This window comes from Maylandia zebra, linkage group LG3, assembly GCF_041146795.1.
Source record: "Maylandia zebra isolate NMK-2024a linkage group LG3, Mzebra_GT3a, whole genome shotgun sequence".
Lineage (NCBI taxonomy): Eukaryota > Metazoa > Chordata > Actinopteri > Cichliformes > Cichlidae > Maylandia > Maylandia zebra.
In genome coordinates, this window is record NC_135169.1 from 3,722,624 (window position 1) to 3,747,535 (window position 24,912).

The 24,912-nt window shown below is 46.0% G+C and overlaps 1 protein-coding gene across 3 annotated transcripts; it reads left to right on the plus strand.

Moving 5' to 3' along the window:
* The first annotated feature begins 117 nt into the window (after positions 1-117).
* On the plus strand, positions 118-24,404 carry nfxl1 (nuclear transcription factor, X-box binding-like 1). Of its 3 annotated transcripts, none has more exons than XM_024799310.2 (25): positions 118-182; positions 1,326-1,503; positions 1,583-1,774; positions 2,027-2,136; positions 2,790-2,920; positions 3,325-3,369; positions 5,265-5,398; positions 5,654-5,739; positions 5,815-5,890; positions 6,015-6,112; positions 6,353-6,467; positions 6,596-6,720; positions 6,805-6,927; positions 9,215-9,305; positions 11,644-11,764; positions 12,134-12,290; positions 12,970-13,061; positions 16,118-16,139; positions 16,637-16,756; positions 18,098-18,252; positions 20,176-20,245; positions 21,765-21,869; positions 22,084-22,164; positions 22,250-22,303; positions 22,467-24,404. In XM_024799310.2, exons 2-25 carry the CDS (start codon positions 1,344-1,346, stop codon positions 22,662-22,664), a joined length of 2,661 nt encoding a protein of 886 aa, XP_024655078.2. In that variant the 5' UTR covers positions 118-182; positions 1,326-1,343; the 3' UTR covers positions 22,665-24,404. The 3 variants fall into 3 exon arrangements, with proteins under 3 accessions (XP_024655078.2, XP_024655079.2, XP_024655080.2); XM_024799311.2 differs by lacking the exon at positions 118-182 and adding an exon at positions 303-530; XM_024799312.2 differs by lacking the exon at positions 118-182 and adding an exon at positions 563-847.
* The last annotated feature ends 508 nt before the right edge of the window (positions 24,405-24,912 follow it).

Sequence of the window (24,912 nt, forward strand, 5' to 3'; positions counted from 1 at the left end):
CGTATGTGTGTGCGTTTGCGTACACGTGTGCGTGTGTGTGAGGTTGTGGGATATGTAGTTTTACTCCTGGATAAATCGCTAAACAGACGACGTTTGGTTGTGAGAACTACAAGAACCGGCATGCACCGCGTTGCACTACGCATGACAATCAGGCACCTGGCTCCACTGTGCTGAGTGTTGAGGTGTGTTTAGCTCATAACTGCTCATTAAATGAGGTTTTCTGATTGTCTTTGGAGTTTAATATTAACATTCCGGAAGCTTGTGTGGATAATTAGAGTTTGGTGAATGTTGTTTACCGGAAGTGACGCTTGTTTCCGCCTGGTTTTTCTTGGAGTTTGAATGGCAGTTGGGTTGCTGCAGCTAGCCGGCTAGCAGCACTTTTGAAGTGAATTTGGCCTTTAACGTGAGCATGCGCGGTGTAAACGTGTTGCGGTGTACGTGCTCAGGTGCAGCGGTCAGGTGCACGGGCGGAGAGAGACACAGTCCGGCTTCGTGTCGCTGTGACTCAGCGGGACAGCTGGGGTAGTCAGGTAACCGCTAAAGACCCAGCCAGGTGTCAGGTAAAGCTGTCAGGCAGCTGTGAGCACCTGAGGAGGGCAAGCTGAGGCTGCGCAGAGCCTCCGGTGAGGCTGAGGCAGCTCTGAATCACGTATAAAACCCCTCTGCTGCGTGGAAACGTGCCCTAATGCGCAAACCAGGGTCCAGCCAAAAATCTGCTAATTCACCTCTGCAGCATTAAATCCACTAACAAAGGCACGCTGCTGCTGCAGAGACAGATAAACATGAATGAGTGGCAACATCTGCAGACGTCGGGCTCAAAGCTGAACTCCTAAAGTTCCTGAGAGAGGTGATACCTGGTTAAATGCATGCAAGGCCAAAAGTACTGTAATAGTTGAAAATTGTACATATATCAATGCTCTCATTCTATGTCTACACCAGAGACCTCTCAGAACTTCTGTTTTTACTGCTGCAGTGTTTTCATTGGATTTTCTACTCGTTTTCTAAGCTTGTTGATGTATCCTTGATAAAATGCAGTATTGGAGTATTGGTGTGTGTTTGATGGTACAGAGGAAACTCTTGTGCTGCTGCATCCATACAAAGTCAGGCAGATCAGTGAAAAGTTCTCACCTCAGCCCCAGCTCATTGTTTGTGTCCAAAAAATAACTTTTGAGGATTTGATGAAGCCATCCAGTATTTGCACCCTCAGAGTAAATCCTGGTGGAGGCTGAGTTGTAGTACTGAGAAAACCTCAGGTGCATTGTGGGTAAATTGATAAACTGTGAATCCTTCTTTCAATCATTTCTCACATATGTTGCTCTCTGCAGAGGCAAGAGGCAGTTGCCATGGAGCCCGCCTGGCGACAGCAGGGCCGCGGGCGTGGCCGGAGTCAGGAGGCTCAGGTTGAAAGGTCGCGACCCCTGCAGAGGGAGAGAGAGAGGCCAGGCACTGCTACGGGAAGAGGAGTCAGGACGAAGACGGGCTCTGCGCCTGAACCTCCGCATGGTGATGAAACGCTCCATGAACCACCCCTGTCGGCTGTGTGGCTGGTGTGAGTTTATTAATTCTTCCCTGTGGTCCTCAGGTTTGGCTGTCCAATCCAAGTTTGAGGAGATCAGGAAATCCAACCAGGCTGCTGCTCAGCGATTGGTCGAGAGCCACTTCAGCTCCTCCTCCTCTGATGAAGACGACAACAGCATCGATGATGGAGACCACAAGGAAGGAAAGAGAGGGAAGATCCTGGCGTCCGCCTTCACCACCTACACCGACCAGACAGGTGAGCAGCCAGGCATTGCCGTGGCAACACCACTGTGAAGATCAACTGGTTAAATTGATTGTTTTACCAGTGTTTTTACCGGGTGTGCAGATGTTTGAAGACAGTAAGGTGAGCCTGATATGAAGCTGCGCAGATGTTGTGGTATTCCCGCTCACTCCCTGTGTGTGTGTGTGTGTGTGTGTGTGTGTGTGTGTGTGTGTGTGTGTGTGTGTGTGTGTGTGTGTGTGTGTGTGTGTGTGTGTGTGTGTGTAGGCGGGGATGCCACTGGCCTGCAGAGGACCGGTCAGTACGTCAGCGACCTGTTTCAGTCCGGAGCGCTCACCTGTCTGATCTGCATCGCCTCGGTGAAGAGGACACAGGCGGTGAGACACGTGCACACACACTTTGATCTGCTGCTGTGTGTTGATTCAGCTTCACTGATCTGACGTCACCTCTCTGGTTTCTGAAGAACATTTAACGACAGCTTGAGGCCGATTTTCTCCTTTTGTCACATTCATAGAAGCAGATCTCACAGAAAGTCAGAAGCATTGTAATCATGCAGTTCTCAGGTTTTTGTGCTTTTTAAAAAGAATTGTTCCATCTTGTCTTTTTCTCTTTAGTTTTTACTTCTTGATTGTATTTATGTAAAAGGTTTAAGTAAGTAGTTGGAAAAAGTAAATATCTTTGAGAGGTGTCTGGGGTCATTTTGGTCACTTCAAGATGTTTCTTTGATAATTTCTCAGACATCCTCTGTGTAAAAGTTAGTGAACTATTTTTGACCCTGGAGACTGTTTGCTTTCATCACTTATTTCCTTCTCTAGTCAACCACTACTAGTAGATAATGCTACATTACCCATGAGTCTCAGCTTGTAGTGACTTTTTCCAGTATTTCTACAAACCTGTGAAGTTGTGTGATTGGCTGGTTGTAATGTGATGTGCTCTTTACACAGTTTGTTTTAAAGTCTTATAAATATTAAAAGGCCCAGAGAGGGAGACCACTTTAGACTGAACTCTGATATCTGGTGTGTGCGTCCAGGTGTGGAGCTGCTCCAGCTGTTTCTCCCTCTTCCACCTGCCCTGTATCCAGAAGTGGGCCAAAGACTCGGTCTTCCTCGTCTCCTCAGTCACCGATGAAGACTTTGGTCAGAAGCAGCACCCGTGGCCCTGGTGAGGAACAAAAGCCCTTCACACGTTAGAGTCCCACTACCACTATAGCCCAACGTGATAAATCCATAAACATGGGCGAGGGTTAAATATTATTTGGCATGAGGGTGAATCTTCAGTACAATTACATCATTTTAAATGGAACTAATTACTGATAAGCTGATAAAATCACACTAATAAAGCTGTCTAACCAGAGAAAAGTTCTGTGTTACATTTGTGTTTAAAATTGATTGTTGGAAATAGTTGGGGTTTTCCTCTTTGTGGTTTCTGTTTACTAACTAAACTTGTCTGTATAATGGAGTCGTGTTTTCTAATGTTTCATTTGTTAATTAATAAAATCTCACTTTGAGATTGGGCGGTTGTAAGGAAATAATCATCAGTTAATGCGTCTGATTGTCTCCCCTCAGTCCAAAGTGCCGTGCAGAGTATCCACCCAGTGCCACCCCCAACAGGTACGTTTGATTTCTTTATCCTGTGTGCCCAGTTTTATCGACCCGCCCTTTAGAGTTACCACAGGCCACGCTCAGTGCTAAATCCACTCTGCAAATTCACTTTAACAGTAACATAATCAAGTAGCATTAAAAACAAACATTAAGCGATAATGTGGTCAGATAATTGCATTAAAACAGCACAAACACAGTGCAAAGGTTCAAATCATGGGCTCCAGTTACCTAACAGCTATAGCTGCCTGTGTCATTAAAAGAAAACACACCAATAATAATGCAAACTTTAAGCCTTAATACAATTTAAAGAGGTGAGTTTTTTAAAAAGTAGAGGACCAATAATAGAGCCCTGTGGAACTCCACGAACACTCTGTGAAGCTTCTGCAGGTTGTTTCGGCTGTACAGCTGTTATAAAGGGGGTATGAACAGCTTTCCTGGCTGTAAAGTTGGATATTGTAACATGTCAGCCTGTGGAGAGTGAGTGCTTGAGTTCATGTTTCATCCCCACAGGCTGAAGCAAATATGGCTAAAGTACAGATATTTGATATTTTGACTCAAATGTGTTAAATATAAATGTGAAATGTTGTTTTATTGAAAGTATTAGTGAGAGCTTGCCCCACCGACTCCTAACAGGCTCCAAGAATATGAACACAGACTTTTAAATTCTTTGGTTTTAAGGTTTGACTCTTTCAAATATCTGACGTTCATTCAACACTTTGTCCCTGCTGGAGGTGTTACACGGTCGTTGAATCTATTAATGTCAAAATCCCCACAGAACCTTCATGCGATCATTGTGAGGTGATGCTGCTTAGTGTTCCTGTATCCTCAGTATCGGTTTGTCTTTCCACAGTCTTCTGTTTTATTCAGTTTTCAGTTCTTTCTGGAAACGATTTTATAACTTGTACTCTTTTTTTTTTTTATTGATTTTTTTTATTTTATTGATATTTTTTGTTTCCTGTGTTTAATCAAAGTTTCAAAGTTCCGAGTTAAATCCATCTTGAAGCAGACAGAGAGCAGTAAGCTGTTTAACAGATTGTATGGCTGAACACTGAAGCACTGAAATACACTCTGTTCACTCAGGCCCATGTTAACATTTCCAGCTTTACAGCACACATAAGCATGTTGACATTCTGACACAAAGATGTTTTGGTTCACTTGTTTCAGTTAAAACTATATTAAGGCTGGAAGTTGTTGTTGTTGGGGGCGTGGCCTCTTTGACTGACAGGTGGCTGCTGTTGTTCGTGCTGTTGGTGCCTTTTGGAGCTTTTTGTGATGTGTTGTTAATTATAACAACGGGCCATTTAGGAGTCTGAGCTCCAGTTGTGGGAGGTTATTTGGACGTGAGCTCTGACGAGTGAAGTGTCTGTAACTTGCCACCTGCTGCAGTATTTATCGCCCCATAGGTTGGAGAGAAAGAGCAAATGTACATCACTTTGTTGTATCTCATGTGAACGCTGTCCAGCTTCACACAACGCGGCTGTGCTGCTGCTCTCCAGCAGGGGGAGCCACACTCCACACTTACTGTAGTTTCATGCTGTTTGTGCTTCAATCTCAGTATTTACTGTTAGAAATGCTTAATTTATATTACATATAGTTTTTTTGTAATTATTTGTCATGGATTCATTTTATTGTCTTTTGAATTTAGGTTTTCAGTTTAGTTTCAGTCACTTTAAAAGTTTAAGCATGTCTCACCTGTGTCTCTTTGTGTTTCTGCTGACTGGGTTCTTCCCAGCTGAGGATTTTCTGTCCTTAATCTTTTATCTCAGTAAATAATCACTAATCAGACTGTGGGAAGTTTTAAACACATCACATGGTACAGGTCGGTGTGTTGAAGGCGCTGAATTAAAAAAATAAATGTTGGCTGTAAACTTCAGAGTTTAAAAGCTTTTTTGTGGTGTGTTCAGGTACACGTGTTACTGTGGGAAGCTTCAGGATCCTCCAGCTGATCCGTGGCTGGTTCCTCACTCGTGCGGCTCCATCTGTCAGAAGGAGCTCAAACCTGCCTGTGGACACACCTGCCTGCTGCTCTGTCACCCCGGTAACCCCACACACACACACACACACACACACACACACACACACACACACACACATGCATGTGACAAATAAAGAACCTTGAACCTTGAACACACACACACAGAAAGGATAAATGGAGTTATCCTGGAAATCCTTAAAAACTGGGCCTTGTCCCCAGAGGACGAGCAGGTTTACAGTTTTGCATCCTCAGTAAACACATCACACAAACTGCTCTGAGCTGGGAGTGTGGAAATGTTCCTAAAGCTGTGTGTTTCAGGCCCCTGCCCTCCATGTCCAAAGATGGTGTCGGTGTCTTGTCTGTGTGGCAAAGCACAGCCCCTCCCCCGTCGCTGTAGCAACAAGGTGAGCCTCGCCGTCTGCAGGTTTACAGCGTGCTGTGGGTGTTGGTGACATGCTCACTGTGTGTTCTCTCTGCAGGCCTGGTCGTGTCAGCAGCCGTGTGGAAAGTTGTTGCTCTGCAAACAGCACAAGTGTTCACAGCCGTGTCACACAGGTACACACACAGTCTCTCACACACACACGGAGTCATGTGTGAAGCTTCACTGTGACTCAACACAGTCCCGAGTGAGCTGTCCAAAATGCCTGCCTGAAACCCCCCCCTCTCCTGTGTGTGTCAGAGTGCGCGCCCTGTCCCAGAGTCAGCGTTCAGAAGTGTGTGTGCGGCAGAGAGAAGGCAGAGAGGCCCTGCGCCAGCCCCCGCTGGACCTGCCAGCAGGTGTGTTTGCAGTGTGTCAGCAGCAGCGCACAGCTGGATTTGTGATTGTTTATTGCCAGAATCTGCAGATGTTCCAGATGTTCCAGACGAGATGTTCTGTGTGGTCTTTGCTCGCTGGGTCAGAAAGTGTAACATGAGTCATTAAAGCTGTGGAGACGGTGTGGTTCGTCTGATGTGTTTAGTTTTATTCTGAGAGCAGGAAGCCCCGCCTCCTCTCACTCACCTGTCTGTCTGTCGCAGGTGTGCGGCGCTCCGCTCTCCTGTGGGAACCACACCTGTGAGGAGGTGTGCTGCGATGGCGACTGTCCTCCATGTCCTCGCTCCATCAGCAGGACGTGTCCATGCGGAAAGACCAGTGAGTGCTCACGCAAACACGCACGGGTTTCCACTCCATGCTACTGTTTTCTAAGTGTGTGTGTGTGTGTGTGTGTGTGTGTGTGTGTGTGTGTGTGTGTGTGTGTGTGTGTGTGTGTGTGTGTGTAGAGTCGTCTCTGCCGTGTACAGAGGAAGTGCAGCCATGCGGCGACACGTGCGATCGCCGTCTGGCATGTTTGAAGCACACCTGTTCAATGAGGTGTCACCGAGGGAGCTGCGAAACCTGCAGACAGGTCTCTGACACACACACACTGATCACACACACACTGATCACACACAGACACACACACGCTGAGCCCTGCTCTGTGTCTCTGCAGGAGGTGGAGAAGGAGTGCAGGTGTGGCCGATACAGGAAGCAGATGCCGTGTCATAAAGAATACCTGTGTGACTCCAAGTGTCCCAAAACCAGGAACTGTCAGAGACACCAGTGCAGGAGGAAGGTCAGTCCACGTTCTCATTAGAAACTATCAGTCTGCACGAACTCACACCTGGCTGCAGGAGATGCTTCACCTGTTTCGGCTCTCACTGGTTAGCATCACATTTGTGAAGTCTGGGCTTCTAGATTATTGAAAAAAAAAAAGATAATCAGGATTATTTTAGTCATTAATGTGGATGAAACAATTCAAATGAAGGCGAGCAGAGCGGCACAGTAACCAGCAGAGGGAGACAGAGAGCTGCAGCCACAGTACACACTGTTAGTAATCCTCCTGGTTCACCTACAGAAACCCTTCAGCAGGTTCCCACACACGACTGGATCGACTCCCAGGATAAAATAAAACTTTCTTTAAGGTTTGTGGTCCTGGATTTAATCCGTATGTGGGAAGCTGAGCCTTGGAGCTTTCATCTTGGCTCCAGATCAACTGAACTCAGCGAATTTGAGTTTTTATGAAGCAGTGAAACAGCACGGCTATAAAGAAAGCAGGTACACTTGATTTATACCACAAAACAAGCAGAGCTGCACAAAGAAATCATCACGTCACCAGTAAAACTCCTACACATGGCCTCTAGGGTACAAACTGTGAGTCTGCACAGGTGGGAATCAGAATAGTGAGGAAGCGATGCAGCAGGCAGGAACAGTTAGACCCAGAGGACGTGTGTGTGTGTGTGTGTGGATCGCCCACTCAGTGTGTAGTGTCTCAGATTTGTTCCACTCTGAGTGTGATCACATTAATTTTCCACCAAATCCTCTGATGGTTCCTGCAGTGAAACATCTGGAGCCTCTGGAGTTGTTATCTTCTCGGTGTTAAATAAATGATTTTCCATCAGCTGCGGGGAGGCTGGTTGCATAATGACACACATAAGACCCTTCATACCTCCGCCTTCCTCTTCTCTGGTGGATTAAAGGTCTCGGAGAGAGCGAAGGCGAGCTCAACGCAGGGTTGATGAAACGTCTGAGCAGTGACTGAAGGACCCACTCGCAGAGGGAACCCCACGCTTTCGTCCCGCTGTCTCGCTTTGATCGTGACGGCAACGATGTCTCGTTTTTGTGGCGTAAATGTCACCCTGATGGCATCGGATCAGTTTAATCTGATAGGAAAAGGTTGTCTGACGCCACGTCTGACATGTGACATGATGAGGTTTAATAATCCGCCCGCTGTCAGACCCGTGGGGCCAACCTGCTCAGATGTAAATGGGCGCTTTCAGTCATTTTAATGTTCGCTGTCTCATCCTGTGGCTCAGCCTGTTGTTTGGTACCAACAGCATTTAAATACTTAATGAAGCCCAAACAGCTGCAGATTTTCCCTTTTTATTCTGGCACCGTAAATGTTATTGCACCTGCTCTTTTATAAAACGGTCTCGTTAGCTTTCATTTTCCCATCAAACTCCTCGTTTTATCTCATAAATCTACTTCATCTGTTTGCTTCTCAGCAGTGAGCCCCGCTCTGAAAGCCCACAGTCGCTCTTTGTGTAGTTCAACAGCGTGTTCGTAGAAGTAAGAGATGTTTATGAAGCTGTGGAAGATGGTTAGCAGCAGCTGGTGTCTGCCACCTGAGACCCCTCTACTCCGTCTGACCCAGCAGAGCGTTTATAACGTCAGCGTGAAAATCTCTTTCTCAGTGGAGACGTGACATTTACAGGATTTTAAAGCTGGAAAAATGGATTGTGCCAAACTCCAGTCCAGCTACGTGGGAGTCCCAGTTACATCTGAACTCACCGAGGCAGTCAGAAACCTGCAGCTTCTTCAATGTGCAGAGCTCAAAACGGCCGGTTCTTAAAGTCCCGGCTCCCTGCAGAGGAGCGGCCGTGACGTTAACCTGATCAAATAAACACTGAGTCCACACGCTTCATGACTAACAGAGTGTAGACAGCAAGTACAAAGTAGTCGGCTGATTAATATAACTGTTATTAATCTGGAACATTTGGGGGCGGAGCTCATACGACCTGTGATACATTAAATCACAGGAAGTTCCATTTCCATAATAAAAGCTCCTTATCACCTGACGGAGGCTGCAGGGTGGCGGGGGCCGGCGCTTTCTCTCGTGAGATGACCTTTAGGGTGCAAAACCCAGACGAGCCTGCATCCGCCCTCCACCTCTGTTAGTCCTGTGTGAACAGAGTTACTCGTAGCTGTGTGAAATAACACGACGCGATGACGTCTGTTGCACATGTTTGATGATTTTGGTGCCAAACAGCAGAGCAGGACGAGCTGCGGTCGCCTGTATTAAAGAAGTAGAAGAAGAAGTGCCTCAGAGATAAACCTGTTTCCCACGATGCTTTGTGTTTCAGTGTTGCCCCGGTAACTGTCCCCCCTGCGACCAAAGCTGCGGCCGAACCCTGGGCTGTCGGAACCACAAGTGTCCCTCAGTCTGTCACCAAGGTAAGTAATCTGATTACATTTAGATAGATTACGTGCAGAATCACAGCGGCATTCAAATCAGTTGGAATGAATGGATCAGTGCTGATCATTCGTTTGGTAACAGGCTCAGGTTCATAGGTGATAACAGCTGCAGCTCCTCTCGTGTCCACCGGAGGCTCCAGCAGTCAGACTACCTGTGTTAAACGTCACAGCAGAAACAAACACGTTTAGGGGCCAGCAGTAAAGAAAGTTTGAGTCTCTGAGCAGACGTGGACGGACCTGAAACTTCTCAACACACACGTCACATCACATTCCTGTCTGTCAGATAGGCTGTGAAGTGTTGAAGGATTCACAGCTGGATGAAGGTGAGAGGTCAAACCGAGAAGTTCTGGCCTACTTAAGAGACTGTGTGTGTGTGTGTGTGTGTGTGTGTGTGTGTATGAGTGTGTGCGTGTGCGCTGACATTTCTTCCAGCTGATAGCACAGGAGAAAACACACACTCTCTCGAGTCCTTGATAAAGGGAATTAATGACGATCAGCAGGAAACAGGTCAACTTTCTCCCAAACATTCAGCTCTGTGTGTGTCTGTGTCTGAATAACAGACAGCTTCCTGCGTCTATTGTTCCCTGATTGGGCGATAACAGATAATTTATTCATCCAGCCGCCTCTGGATTGGCTGAATAGATTAAAGTCAATTTATTGGTGTGATTGCGTGCTGATTGGCTGCTCTGACCTTTCAAGAGGGAGCAGGGAGAAGGTTGCAGCACTGCCAACGCATTGCCACACAGATAACAGCTGCCTGTGTGTGTGTGTGTGTGTGTGTGTGTGTGTGTGTGTGTGTGTGTGTGTGTGTGTGTGTGTGTGTGTGTGTGTGTGTGTGTGTGTGTGTGTGTGTGTGTGTGTGTGTGTGTGTGTGTGTGTGTGTCCCCTCACTCGGTATATTTTGACCTGCAGAGGTGAACTTTGATATCGTGACTGGTGTAACTATGGAAACTATAAAACCACCCCACCCTGTGTTTACTTTTTAACATCACTTCAGTGGGAACGTTGTTTCCCACAGATGTGGATCCTGTTTGTGGTGTTAGGGGAGGACATGTTTTCTTCAGTCAGTGATTAAAGTTTGCAGAGATTTTAATTGCTGATTTCTTTGCAACAAGTAAATAACAGGCCGACATAATCGGCTGCCTCCTTGCTGGACTGCAGGACTCCACCACGCTGCCCTGGTTTCAGGATATTTCAGGACAGCTGGTTTTGTTCGGTGCTCTCGGGACCTTCATTTGGTAGGGGCACAGGTCATCGAGCAGTGACCTCTGACCTGCACTTGGGTAGTTTACGTCAAAGTCAAACCGGCTGGAATGCACCTCCGAGGTTCTTGGCTGCTAAAGGGTTGAGTGGTGCTCGTGGTTTGGGTGGAGTTGCAAGTTTAGATCTTCATGTGTGTCGAGATCTTGAAAAAGTCAAGAGAGGCGCAGAGGGGAAGTGAGGGGTTGGCGTCTGTTCCAGGCTGATGGTTTCTCTGGTTGACCTGCGTTTGTATCCATCAGCTGCACGTGGTGACTGCAGCTGGTTGTCTTTGTTCCACTCTGCGGCCTCTGATCGGCTCATGAACCTGTTCTAACCTCTTCACATCAGCCCGAGCAAACTTCGAGCTTCCAGTGCAGAACAAAACTAGCACCACCAGCTGCAGCCCAAGAGGATGTCCCCTTTAAGTTCAGCCTACATTACTTTGTCCATCGATGGCACTACAGATGTTCTCCTGCCCCACAGTCTAAAATAAGCAGAGCTCCTGGTTTGGACGTCTCTCCTTTAGAAGGAAAAGCATCTGCTGTTCAGGCTTTATCTGCACAAGCTGTGAGACACGAGTCTCCCACTCAGTCCTGTCTGTTGCCAAACATTCGGTGTGTTATTTTAATGGAAGTCTTCACAGCAGTGAGTGTCGACTGACGCCGTGCAGGCAGACCTGCCAACGTCTCACAGAGCAGCAGCAGTTTATCTGATTGCTGAACAGGAAAGACTCGTGTTTGTCATGAATGTGTTTGTAGTAATATTACTAAACATATTAGACAAAACCGGATGAGGGAATGCTTTCTGTAATCATCGAGTGGAAGAAGATATATATATCTACGAGCCCCGGCTCAGACACTTCACCTGCCGCCTACTGGTGACGGCCAGAGGGGCCGATGCCGCGATATGGCAGCCTCGCTTATATCTGTGTGGCTTACAGGTGGGCGGTCTGCTCAGCTCAGTGGAGGATTTTTAATAGGAGGATATGATAAACTCTGTTACTGATGATCACGTTCCCCCCGGTTTATCTGAAAATGAGTGAATTTGCCCTTTAATGTCGCCCTCTCTGACTCAGGCAGCTGTTATCCGTGTCCAGAGTCGGTGGAGGTCCGGTGCACGTGCGGCTCGACGGTCCTTGTCGTCCCCTGTGGCCGCGAGAGGACCACCAAACCACCTCGCTGCAAGGAGGCCTGCAGGTAACCCCACACACACACACACACACACACACACACACACACACACACACCTGTGCTTTAGATCCTGAGGGCAAACCTGCAGTGAGGAGGTTAAAAGCGCAGCACTCCTATGTTTTCCTGCAGTCTTAAATAACAGTTCTGCAGTTATGCAACGTCTCCTGAGAGCTTTGATTAAAACGTGCCTGAGAGCCACAGCGGGTTATGCTTTAACTGAGTTTTAATTGTTTTTACTCCCTTATTCGTCGTGCTCTGCTGTAACGAGGCCGATCGTTGACCCGGAATGAGCTGCTCCTGTTGGCTTTGGCTACGGGCAGAGAAGAAAAGCAGGAATCAGAAAGGTCTCACTAAAGTTTCATCTGCTGTCCTCAGGTGTCCTCCGTCCTGCCACCACCCGACCCGAGAGGCTCACCGCTGCCACCCCGGCACCTGCCCCCCCTGCAAGCAGCCCTGCCTGCTGCCGCTGCCCAGCTGCAGCCACACCTGCCCGCAGCCCTGCCACGACGTGGTGCTGGTCAAGTCCCAGCAGGTAAAGGACCACCTCAGGTCCTCTTGTTTCTCTGGGATCTGTGCTGATCCCAGGCTGTGTGATAAGAGAGGAAAATGATGCGCAGCCTGCTGACCTCCGACAAAACCACCAAACACATGAGGTGCAGGCAGCAGCTGTGGCTTCAGATGCTTTTACTCTGAAAGCGCTGAGACTATTTTATTTTCCAGATTCTTTGTGTTAAATAGAATCAATCACCAGAATCATTTCAGAGCTTTAAAAGTGAATAAAGTGAATTAAACGAATAAAAAACAACGACTGCTTTACTGGAAAGTAACTAAATACTTTATTACTTCCATTTCCTGTTTCTTATACAGTCAGATTTAGCAGGAAGTTTCACTTTGTGTGACACTGCACGTGTATCGTGGTTTAGATGGTTAGTATGAAATATAATTCATAAATCTGAGTGCGTCTTTAATAATCTGCAGATGTTCTCAGAGTTTTGGTGCTTAAAGCTGATGCTGAAGTACTTTTTATTCAGATCTGGATGCCGTGGACTCGAGCGCATACTTCTGTGTGTTTGCGAGCGCCGTTGTCAAACATCTTATCAACATCACGAGCTCCATAAAGCAGAAAATGTCCCGTTTCCTCTCAGAGAGAAAACACAGGACAAAGTGTTTGTGTTGCTCCACCAACAAGTTTTTTTCTCCGTGTGGTTTAGGTTCACTTAGCTGGACCGTGGGAGCAGCCGTCTGAGCCCGCGTTTGTCAAGAAGGCTCTGCCCTGCCCGCCATGCCAAGTCCCCCTACCGACGTAAGACGCACACACACACACACACACACACACTTCTTGATCACAGCAGCAGGTAGACGTGAGCTCTAACACAGAGCAGTCTACAAAACAGGATTAGTGGTTGTTGAGTTAACACCTATCCTGCTCCAGTGTAGGTCGTACTTTAGATAAGAGGTTAACAGGTATGACATCAGCACCTACTGACCAATCAGATCTATGGAAAATAGCATCACCATTTCTGGAAGATCCCTGAGATTGTAGCTGGTCAGAGACTGTTAGGAGGAATCTTACCCTGGTTTTTTCTGTTCGTCAGACTGTTTGAAAACATCTTAATGTCGTACAAGTTTAAACTGGTTATGTTATCCTAAGCAGCATCACACAGACCTAGAGACCTGTCAGGCATCCATGACAACCAGCGGTCGCTCGAGGAAAGCGTATATTCCCGACGTCAATCTCCTTGTGAATGAAAGTTGGAATGACTGGTTGGTGGAGGTTGCTGGACTTTACTGGCCGGTGCTTCAGTCTGTTTAACGACAGCTCTTCATTCACGTCGCTCTATTTCACACATGCTAACTCTTTTAAATGGAGTTTGTAATTGACAACCAGCGTCATGTCACAGTAAAAGAGCCCCGATAACAGAAAGATGTCCTGGATACGGTGAACCTGCTTCATAGTGCATGCTTCTCGCCAACATGTGAACCTGGTCTCAGAAAAGTGTTTTTCCTTTTAGGATTGAGCCGTATGTCCATGAAAGGCAAACATTTGCTGCAGAGCGGTGAAGAAAGCGCGGTCACATGTTTCTGATCAGCATCGCCAATGAAGCAAACGTGGATCGGTTTACTTTTCAGAACGTTGAACATGTGCAGAACCAGAAAATCAAAGTGTTTCTGTGCCGGGGCGAGCGCACAGTGCTTCACATTTCCTTAAATTAGATTTCAATGAATATGTAAAACATGATGTAACGCGCCGGGCTCCCTGCAGACGCCGAACCACGCTTAACCGAGGAGCTGGAGGCCTTTTAAATAATGAAAGTGTTTTCATCATGTGGTGCCCAGAACCCCTAAACACACACAGAAATCACACCCACACACACACTGAGGTGCTTTGGTCCCGTCACGAATCATTAGACCTGAGATTAAAAAACACTCCGCCTGCCAGCTGCCTGCAGCTCAGTGACGCAGTCAACAACCAACATCAGCCATCTGTGTGGGTGTGTGAGAACCGCCGTATCCCCCCTACACACACGCACAGACACACACACACACACGCACGCACGATGTTGAGTCAAACTTCTGCTGGAGCCGGTCGTCCGCGGCTCTGCGTCGGCATGTCGAGGCAAAGCGAACACAAATGAACCGGGGGTCGCGCAGAGTCACGTTTTCTAAAAATGTGCCAGAAAGTGATCATGTGATGTGACCAAGCGGCCGTGAATGGTGGGAGTCGATTGAGTTGAAAGAAGCGAAGTGAAAAAGCTGTTTTCACCATCACACAGCGTTTACACGAACTGACTGAGGTGACGTGAGGTCAGCGCGTAATGAGCCAAAGTAAACGATCGTTTAAAAAAGTGATTGAAGTCGGTAAAAACAAAACAGACACATGTTTGAAATTAAGTAGAATAAATGGAGTTTTTCACAGTAGTGACAGGATGTGAGCTGCTAACCGGAATAAAGTTAATGAACGGAGCAGAAGCTGAGGCAGCTGGGAAATATACAAATAACAAGGATGCTCGCAAAAGAAAGGACGGAATAGATGAAGTTTGAAGTGAACGTAAAAGCATGAGCAGCTGGAAAGTGGGTGATTTTAAATTGATGGGTGATGATATGTTGTTTTACAGTGTGAAAAAAGTATCAGATAAACTAAGTGATGCTGTGGACCAACTGGAAAATATGGAAGTAAATGGGAAGAATGGGAGCGAAGGGACTTTATGTGAGAGAAGTGATGGACTGTGATGTAAAACTGACGAGGCAAGTGTAGATATGGAGGTGAATTAGATGCATGGAAGTCGATGGATAATGTGCAAAGATGTGATAAAAGTTCATTAAAATGTGGAAAGAACAGCATCGGAGCAACTCTGCAAACAAAGCAGCGTGTATCAACACTTTGTCTTCATCTGCGCCGACGGAAAAACAGGAAGCGTTAGATAATCAACCAACAGCCGAGCACATTTCAACCCAACCCCCCGTGATGTTCTGTAAACATTATAAAAGAAAATAAATGCAGTAAAGTCCATTCTGACTTCAGCGCACATTCAAATAAAACAATTCAGCCATTAAAATACTAATTGAACAGTAACGAAGTCAAAATAAGATGACGTATATAAAAAGCCAAACTCAATTTAATTAAGTCAATGATTTTATTTATTTTTGTTTTCCTCCATCACGTCTCTCATCATCCCTCGACCTCCAGCTGCTCCAGCTTCTGACCTTTTCTAAGGTCAATGTCAATCTCTTCGTCCACTGGAAAATATGGAAATAAATCAGCTGAATGGAAGTGAATGGATGCCTGCAACGGGTGGATACGTTTAAGGTTAAAATAAAAAGCAAAGTTAAAGGAAAAAGCCCCAAACGGCTAAAAAATGTTTACGAGAAGTCTGGACTCACAAAAAGCAGAATACTGTGATCGTAAAACCATATCCAAGTTGTTTGTTTAAGATACACCTTTTCTTATTATTATTATTATTATTTTTTAAATCTAATGAAAAATATTCTAAATATTGTAGTGAATTTGGCACCAACACGTCGTCCCAGCAAAAGAGAACAGCTGAGATGTTAGAGACGATCAGCTGCAGGGAGATGTTAGAGATGATCAGGTTGTTTTGCAGCAGGTCAGTGACATGAGTGGGTACGAGAAGAGCATCTTATAGAGGCAGAGCGTCACCGATCGGAGGAAATAAACTGCATCTACAAATTGTGGAAGAATTTCATAAAACTGCACAGACTTTGAGTATCTGATCGTCTGCAAACGAGCGAACGCTGAGTTTGAGTGGTTGCAGTAAACATTTGAAGCCTAACGAGGACACTCGTGTGAATAGTGAGTGGAGGTGAGCGGTGCAGTGAGTCTTTGTTTTTGTCTTTCAGGGCCTGTTTTGGAGAACACGAGGTAAGAGCCAGCCTGGTCACAGCCTCCATCTTCACTCTTCTTCTGTTTCTTTAAACTGTAGTGACGATGATGCGGCTTAACGCTTTCAGCACTTCTTCCTCTCTGGTCATCGACACTGGTTTCCAGCACGAAGGCTCCACGTATCTGTCTTTGTAGATTTATTACTTCCTCCCTGCACTCCTCTTTTTATCTGTGCTACTTTCCCACCGTCCTTCCCCTCCTTAATGTTTTCCTTTCCATCATGTTCCCTCGTTCCAAACGCCGTTTATTATTAGTTTGTCCTTCTGACCTCCTCTTCCTCATTCACTCCTTCCTCCTTCTATTCATCTGCTTTGTCCTTCTCTGTATCTCTCTCGCTCTTTTAAGTCTCTTGCATTTCATCTCATTTAGTCGTTTGGTATTCAACACACTCGTATACAGGCGCTCGTTCACCTCCAGACGAGGTCATCAGATCTAATGATGGAGGGTCTGTGCTGAACTCTGTTTGTGCTCGGCAGGTCAGCCCGGTGCCGTGTCATCGTCAGGGTCGTTTCTCCTGCAAGCGACCCTGCGGACGACCTCTGACCTGCGGCAACCACTCCTGCAGCAGAGAGTGTCATCTGGTTAACAGCAATCCAGTAAGGACCTTGTTTAGATGTCTGTCAATGAAATCTGATGAAATGATGAATGATGGCACCAACAGAATCCTTTGCACACATCTAAGAAAAGTCCTGCTGAAGGTGGAAACAACAAACACACCACTGAGCACCACTGGACTGTGAAGCAGGAAACTACTGACCCAGCGAGCGTTGGTGGAGCGCTGTAGTTGTATTTCAAATGACACTGGATACTGGTGACGAAAAAGCAGGGCCGTAAGCAGCTGGTTATACACAGCGACCCAAGAGTACGACCTCCCAACAGGAAATGTATTATAGTTTTGTTTTATGTGACAAACTACACGTTTATGATCACCTGACTGTGCGACGGGTGTAGCAGGTGAAGGAGTGCAGTTAAACAGGCCTTTACATTACAGTTAAAATCACTGAGTCTGGTATGAGCTGCTTGGAGCTGCAGCCTGACGGTGGTGATGTTTACAGTTAAATGTAAGTCCCACTGTCTGGGTTACCACTAACACATTCAAGGAATTGCAATCAAGTCCCTGATGAAGGTCAACAGGACTGAAATGTAATTTATTACAAGATTTAGTTACTCTGTTGTTAAAGTGTTAAACACTCATGTTGTACTTTACTGAGAACACGACCTGGACTACAGGATGTAATGCTGCTGCTGGCGGCACCTTGTAGCAATACATTCAATACATTCACACTTAGACTTCATCAGTAACAGTATCTTATTGGAAGAGGCTGAAAATCCCCTTGTTTTTGTTTGCACTAGTAAAGCTACAGTCACCAACAAAACATCATCCAGTATGATCACAAACATCCTGGAAATATTGTGTTTAATTTTGAGTCTCCACTAACAGCCACTATGACACTACCCATTGGATTCTGCCATCGCACAGAAACCTGGTAACTGGTGCTCTAATATTCAAATAAATCCTCAAATTTCACCAAAACTGGAGCTCAGACGTCTTGAACCACCTGTTGGTAAAGTTAAACACAGCAGCCATGTTATTGGTCAGATAAGTGCATTAAAAATGCTCCAATGCGCCGAGGTCACGTCCGGGGACTCCAAATAGCTGATGTCATCATCCACCTGTCAGTTACAGAAGCCAGGCCTTAATAATACAATCTGTAAGCCCAATTAAAATTTAAACAGGTAATTTATAGAGTACAGTTGTTAAATATGAGGCACCTTGTGCTTTTGCAAGCATGTATATATTTTAGTAATTAAAAGGTAGAGGATCGGTAACAGAGCCCTGTGGAACTCCGCGACCTGTGAGAAACTGTGAAGTGTTCTGGTGTTTGTTACTCACAGTAATCCTACTGGTTACTTCACCTGATCTCATCTCTCTGCAGTGCGAGGTGTGTGAGGAGGGCTGCTCTAAGCCCCGCCCATCCGGCTGCCCTCACTCCTGCCCCCGCCCCTGTCACCCAGGCGCCTGCCCCCCCTGCAGCCAGATGATCCGCCAGCGGTGCCACTGCAAGATCAGCCTGCTCTACGTGGAGTGCACGTCAGTACAAACACATGATTTATCATACCTGAATAAACAAAACCAGTCACTCACTACATGATGTAAACAAAGGCAGAGTGATGGCATGACTGGAAACATGAACGGCCTCGTTTGAAATGACAAAACAAAGCACGATAAAGTCACGACTGCTGTGTAAAGGTGGCAGACTCACCAGAAGCTTTTTCTTCTCTTAACTTCCTCTTTTTAAATCAAAGCGGAGCTTCTTGCTGCATAATTTGAAGCAGAAGGAACAAAAATGCTTTAACAGGATGGTCGATGTTAATGCGTTTAAAGAGAAGTAATATCAGTGTTTTATATGGAGAGGGAGCCAGCTGTCAGACTGCAATGATGAGTAAGAGCAAGTCTCGCGTCACCCATCGTTCTTTGTTTTGCTTAGAAAATGTGCGACAGTGATTTATTAAAACGTGGAGCTGGATCAGGGGAAGCGACAGGCCCTGTGTCGCGCTCAGACACCGTCCAGCTGCTGCAGATAGCTTTTTAGGTCTGCCACTTCTTCTTTTGTCCTCCACGTGTCCAGTTTCCTTCTTTAAGGACACACTGTGCAGCATGCTGAGATATGCCAAGCTTTCAGCTAATAGCACTTTGGGAATCACCTTGTTGGTACAAAAATCCCATTTGATGTCCGTAAAACTGTTTTATCTTTGGCATTTTTCATAGATTCAACTAAAGGAATGAGAGCGAGTGATGTGTGTTTGTTTTTTAGGGAACAAAGACGCCATTTAAATTTGGTTCTTTGTTAGGTTTTCTGTTATGTGCAGCCGCAGCACTGGAATGATTTACAGATCAGTGGTTTAACAAATAAGAAACATTTCTGGGAAGGAAAAACTGCCTTTAACAGGATGAAACCTCCAGCAGAGCCAGACTCAGGCAGGGGGGCATCTGTGAGAGGTGTGAGGACGAAGGCAAGCTGAGGGAGAGAGCCGGAGATTAATAGAAATGAATAATTCAATGGACAGAGGTGGCAAACACACAGTGAGGAAAGATGAAACACCCGGTGTACACCGAAGGTGCTCTAGTGCTACAGTTCTCTAAGCTCATTAAGATCAGATGTGGCCTGATTATTTAAGACCTTTCATTGCTTCTTTAAACCTGACAACAAAGTGTGGGGTGGTTTAAGACCTGCACAGGACTGTAACTCTGTGGTCTGACTTATTCGTCAATAGAAGATTTATTTGAAGCACTCTTGCCTACCTTCATGTGTAAAATAATGTCTGTATGAGTGGAGGCGTGTTTGTTTACGAGGAAACTGAAGTCCTTTTTAAAGTCTGGCACATACTCAGACACTTGGCGACTAATCTGGAACTTCTCCCGAGTCTTCGGTGGCCCCGAGGGGCAAAACACAACAACAGAACAAGTGTGAAGTTGTTTTCTGTAGGGCCCAACTCACTTCCAGCTGTGGTTTCCAAACCGTGCCGTGAGGCAAGTCCAGGCTTGTTCCAGCTGGATGTTTTTAACTGTGACATCGAGCTTCACAAGACGTTCTGAACAGTCGGTTCAATTTCAAACTAATTCAGGCTGTGAAAAGAAGGCCCGGCGATGTGTGTGAGGCTGTTTTCTGTTGATATAAACACGTGTGTGGACAAGGTGTTTGAGACCCGCTGGCCTGCACATTAACACGTCTGAAACACGAAGGTCAAAGGTGAGTGCTGCTCAGGTGAGGCCTGGATCAGTGAAGCTGTGTCAGTGAGCAGGCTTTAAAGAGGGCAGCCTGAGAGCGTCGCTGCTCCAGGTGTGTGTCAGAGCCCGTCTGCAGGTGCCGACGCTCAGCCAGTGTCACTGTGCAGCAGCATAAACACAGAGGCTCCTTATCTGCTGTGAGCTCCGGGTGATCAGCAGCTCATCACTAATAAAACGTGTGTGAACTAACAGTGTTACTGCTGACCGATCGATCGCTCTCTGCAGGAAGCTGACCGCAGCCGACGAGCAGACCAAGGAGGCCCTGAGCTCCTGCAACAACCAGTGTCCCAAAGAGGTATGAGCGCCGACCCCACTCCATCTGTGGTGTCCTCCCTAAGGGCCCCAGTGCATCATGGGACTAGTTTATCAGCCTTTGAGTGCCATTAAAGTGTGACTGCTCTGGAGGTCCCAGCTCTTTCCATTCTTGCTACGCTCCTTTCCTCTTTTCTTCTTCTTCCCGCCTCCTGTTTTTCTCCCTCCTATCAATCGTCAATAATCGTCAGTGACACAGCAGAAGTAACACAACGCCGTCCGCTCAGCGCCATCGCTCTGATCGCTTTAGCCGTGTGGCGCCAGCTGAACACCAACAGTCTCGCTCTCGTGCTTTCCTTTCACCTGGGAGTGATTTAGTGTTTTCATTCTGCGACTTAAACACGCACAAGCACAGTTGAAGTAAAATGTTTGAGCAGTGCGGTGGTTCGTGTGCGTCCTTCTGTCAGAACACTGTTTTCATTCAGCTGTAACTTCAGCTCTGAAGAGCCAAGACACACACACACACACACACACACACACACACACACACACACACACACACGCACGCACACAGCAGGAATAACAAACATGGAGCGGCCGCAGCGCTGTGGTGTTTAGACTCTCTTCTTCTGCAGGTTTCAGCCTCTCAGTTCGATTTTCTCTCCGTTCAGTTGGCTGATCTGAAAAATGATTTATCCCAAAATGTTCCCGTGAAGTAAGAAACATAAAGTGTTTGAAGACCCTTCAGGTGTTTATTTCAGCGTGTCGATCGGTGTACCTCCACATCAGGTCTTCTAGGAACTCTATGAACAGTGTTTCCTCTGTGTGTGTGTGTGTGGGGGGGGCGCGCATCTTTGAGCCTGTAAAGGCCAATAAAACTGCAGCATGCGAGATGAATTATCATCCTCATTATTTTATTATCTAAGCTTCATCCTGTACAACTTTCATCACCTGATCTGAGCTCCTCCCTGTGCACTGCATTGCTACCAGCACATGTCAGACTGTTGGTCACTGTGTGGCTGCTGCTGCTGTCAGCATTACAAATGTCCAGGTGACACTTGAGGTATCTGGCACAGAGGTGGCGTCTGTGACGCTTTCATGAAAACAAACTCCAGCTGATGGTTCTTAAGCTTCAGTGTTTTCTGTGCTGCTAAGCATCAAAGACGTCAGACGCTGGCTTGGACTTCGCCGGGTTAAAAGAAATAAATTCAGAAGTCGGCTCGTCTCCTCTGGAGATGTTGAAACTCTTCACAATCATTTCAAAACAAAAAAGAAACCACAAAAAAACTTGTTTGAATTTCAGCCTTTAGTTTATGTGACATTGCTGAGAGTCCGATACAAGCTGCGGTCCAGCTGCTCGGAGCTAAAGACTGATGGTGGTGACGTTTCCTCCACCGTGAAAGGATCAAAGCGACCGTGGGGGCGGAGCCAGTGTTTCATTTCACTGTTCGACGGTTGCTTCATGTTTCTCTTGGACAGAGCTGAAGTTTGCTCTGCCTCGCTACAGCAGCAGCCACAATTAATCTGTGTGTGTGTGTGCGTGTGTGTGTGTGTGCGTGCAGCTGAGCTGTGGCCATCGCTGTAAGCAGGTGTGCCATCCAGGTGTGTGTGAGGAGACGTGTCAGCAGAAGGTGAAGCTCCGGTGTCCCTGCAAGAGAATCAAGAAGGTAAAACCAAAAGTAGCACTCTGCACTGTGGCCACTTTATTAGGAATACCTGTGCAGTGTAAGTGTTGATGATAATGTAACTGTGGACATCTGTCAGGATCAGAAGGGTTGAATCTCTACTAACCATTTCCACACTGCAGGACTCTGACATTAGCTGTGTGTGTGTGTGTGTGTGTGTGTGTGTGTGTGCGTGTGTGTGTGTGTGTGTGTGTAGGAGGTGCTGTGCTCGCTGTCGCCTCAGTTTGCTGTTGAGTGTGACGACATCTGCAGAGAACAGCAGAAGAAAGTCAGCCAGGTATAAACACACACCTGTACAGACTCTGAGTGGTTCACACCTGGACACACAAACACTGACACTCTGCGTGTGTTTGTGTGTTTAGCTGAAGGAGGCGGAGCAAAGAGCGGCTCAGGAGGAGGAGCAGAGGAAGCTTCAGGTGAGTTTCATGCTGTTCCACCTGCACCACCTTTTAGCTCTGGAGAAGGTTCAGACTTTCAAACGTTCATTTCAACATGTAAAGCTAATAACTGCGAGTGATTAATGACGGTGGATGTTGAATTGATGTGGTCGGAGTCGGTTCAAACTGTGTTATTGTGCAGGAGGAGCTGGAGGCGTTCGAGAAGCGGCAGCAGCGAGGAGGGCGGAGGAACAAGAAGCGGGGTAGAAGGGAGGAGGTGGACGACGAGCGCTCAAAGGCGGCAAGGTGGTGGAGGAGGTGTGCCGCCTTTGTCCTTGTCCCGCTGGGCGGCGCGCTGCTGTCTGCCGCCACCTACTACTACCTGCAGGAGTCGGCCTGAGCAGACGGCGGCGTGCAAGCTTCTGTTTCCTGCCGCCATTCAGACGCTCGCTGCGACTCTTCCCTTGCGAACCTTGTGTTAACCATAGCAGCAGTGGCTTTAGGTTAGGTTGGATGGTTAGAACTTTGAACACAGCGCTGCCTCATGTTTCAGAACAAAAGGAAGTTTCTCCTTTTTCATTCAGTGAAAAGTTTAATTGATTTTTAGTCTGAAAGCAGTGAAGAAAAACGTTAAAATAGCTGCTTTAAGTGTGACTCTGACTAAATTGTTGTGAGAGATGAGCTACGTGTGGTTTGTCACTCCATCACATAAAGTAAGACTTTGTGGCTCTGGAATAATCTGATGTGACACAGTGACCATGGTAACAGGCATGACTGACTCAGGCTGATCAAAACTTATGGGAACGTGATTTTCCCCTCTGCTACCAACCAAATATCTCAATTATGTGAAAAAAGGTCAAATTATTTGGTCTGATCCTGATCCAGTGGTTCCCAAACTAAGCAGCACTGCAGTTTAATAATGTCCCATGAGGTTCCAGTGAGCCAGTCCTTTGTTTATTTGTCTAACATTACAGAAATAAACATGTTTACAATCTGATATAAATATATTTTTGGGTTCTATAGCATAACACATGTACAGAAATGCAGTAACCAACAAGGTAATTGAGAGTATCAAAAACCTGAAACCTGTAAAAATAACCTTCAGTGGAAGAAGGGGGCGGGGCTAAACATTGTTTGTGGAGTTCCACATGGCTCTATCATAGGTCCTCTACTTTTTCTTCTGGTTTAAATTATATTCTTGTTTTTCAAAGTATGCTGTCTTTACCCCTTCATCACAACTGTAAGGTTGTTGGCTCTTATGATGTCTCACCTGTTTAAAGGGTTGACGTTTGCATTAGTGGGTCGTGGTCTCTGTGGGACCTCTAGGCTGTCTTTATGCTGTTGGAGCCTTTGGAGACTGGGTCTGTTTCGTGGTGGAGGTTTAACTGGGACAGAAATAAAGATTTGGGAACCACTGGGTTGGTCTAGTTTCATCATCAGTTTCATGCACACTGACATGGAGCAGTGTTAGATCAGGCAGGCCATGAAGTCAGCTCATGCCTCACTACACATCAGTGTGGGGCGATATTGAAACTGCATACGTTAGCTTCTGTGTCTAGAAGCTGCTTTGTGCCCACCTGCAGACCAGCTCCTGCTGTCCTGCTGGGTGTCTTCACTGATGTGTGTGCATGCCTGCACAGAAAGCATGCACACGTGAAAACTGAGGTTGTAGTAGAGAGACTGATGCTGCAACAACAACACAGCCTAATGATTCCTGTTTTCATCCTGGTAAACCTCTAATCAACCTTTAATATTCTCCATAATTGTTTTTTAATGTGTTTCAAGTTCAAAATGAAAATAAGAGATGAACATTTTGACGCTTAAGTTGTAGTAATTGATATCTTTGGTTCCCTTTTCCTCATTAATGTACCTTCATTATTCTCCCTAATGTGTAATCTTTATGTTTGTGTAAGTTTAAAGTAGAAAATGAACAACAGGAAGTTTCTGACTGGAAAAATCTGAAATAAATCTAGAGTCATTTTTGTGAGGAATCCATCAGATACTGGAACTCAACTGTCTAATATTCATGCTGAAACGTTTCAATTGTTTTGATTTTGATTTAAAATTTTTCTTTCTTATTTTTCATTCTTTTGTCCTAAAGACTTAAAAAATAAATCGAAATGAAACAAAAACCCCTGTGTTCATTTTCCTAATTGAGCTTTTTTGTAACCTTCAGAATTCTGTTAGGCAGACCACGCCCACTCTTCAAACTAATGCTGAAGTATGAACGCCAGTTCTGCTGTTTCAAAAACATTCCCGTTATAAGGAAGTCAACAGGAAAATGCCTCTTGGCTACTCTGTTGTTCAAAGTCAGATCCACCGCTCGCTCATCACATACGGTGTGAAATCACAGGAAAAACAAACTAATGGGCTGCGTCACCGTGGTTACACCCATTTATGTTTGTATTACGCTTCTCAGAGTAATTAAAACCACCTTCAGCTGCAATATTAAAGCGATGCAAATGTTAAGATATCAAAAATTATGATCTCGTCACATCACAAATATGAGTCTTGAGTACAATAAGTACTGCTGTATATCTTCATCCTACAAGTTTTAGGATTATGACTTTTCAGCATCAAAATAAATGTAAATGTCTTCTGTACACACACTGTACATAAATGATGGACACTGTGATGTCACTCATTGG

What these genes read in the sequence shown, in the direction of transcription:
- nfxl1 (XM_024799310.2), top strand. Translation starts at nt 1,344, where the DNA reads ATGGAGCCCGCCTGGCGACAGCAGGGCCGCGGGCGTGGCCGGAGTCAG. An exon ending in TTCACAGCCGTGTCACACAG is followed by an intron (nt 5,891 to 6,014) that starts GTACACACACAG and finishes TGTGTGTGTCAG; the next exon opens with AGTGCGCGCCCTGTCCCAGA. An exon ending in TGCTGGTCAAGTCCCAGCAG is followed by an intron (nt 12,291 to 12,969) that starts GTAAAGGACCAC and finishes CGTGTGGTTTAG; the next exon opens with GTTCACTTAGCTGGACCGTG.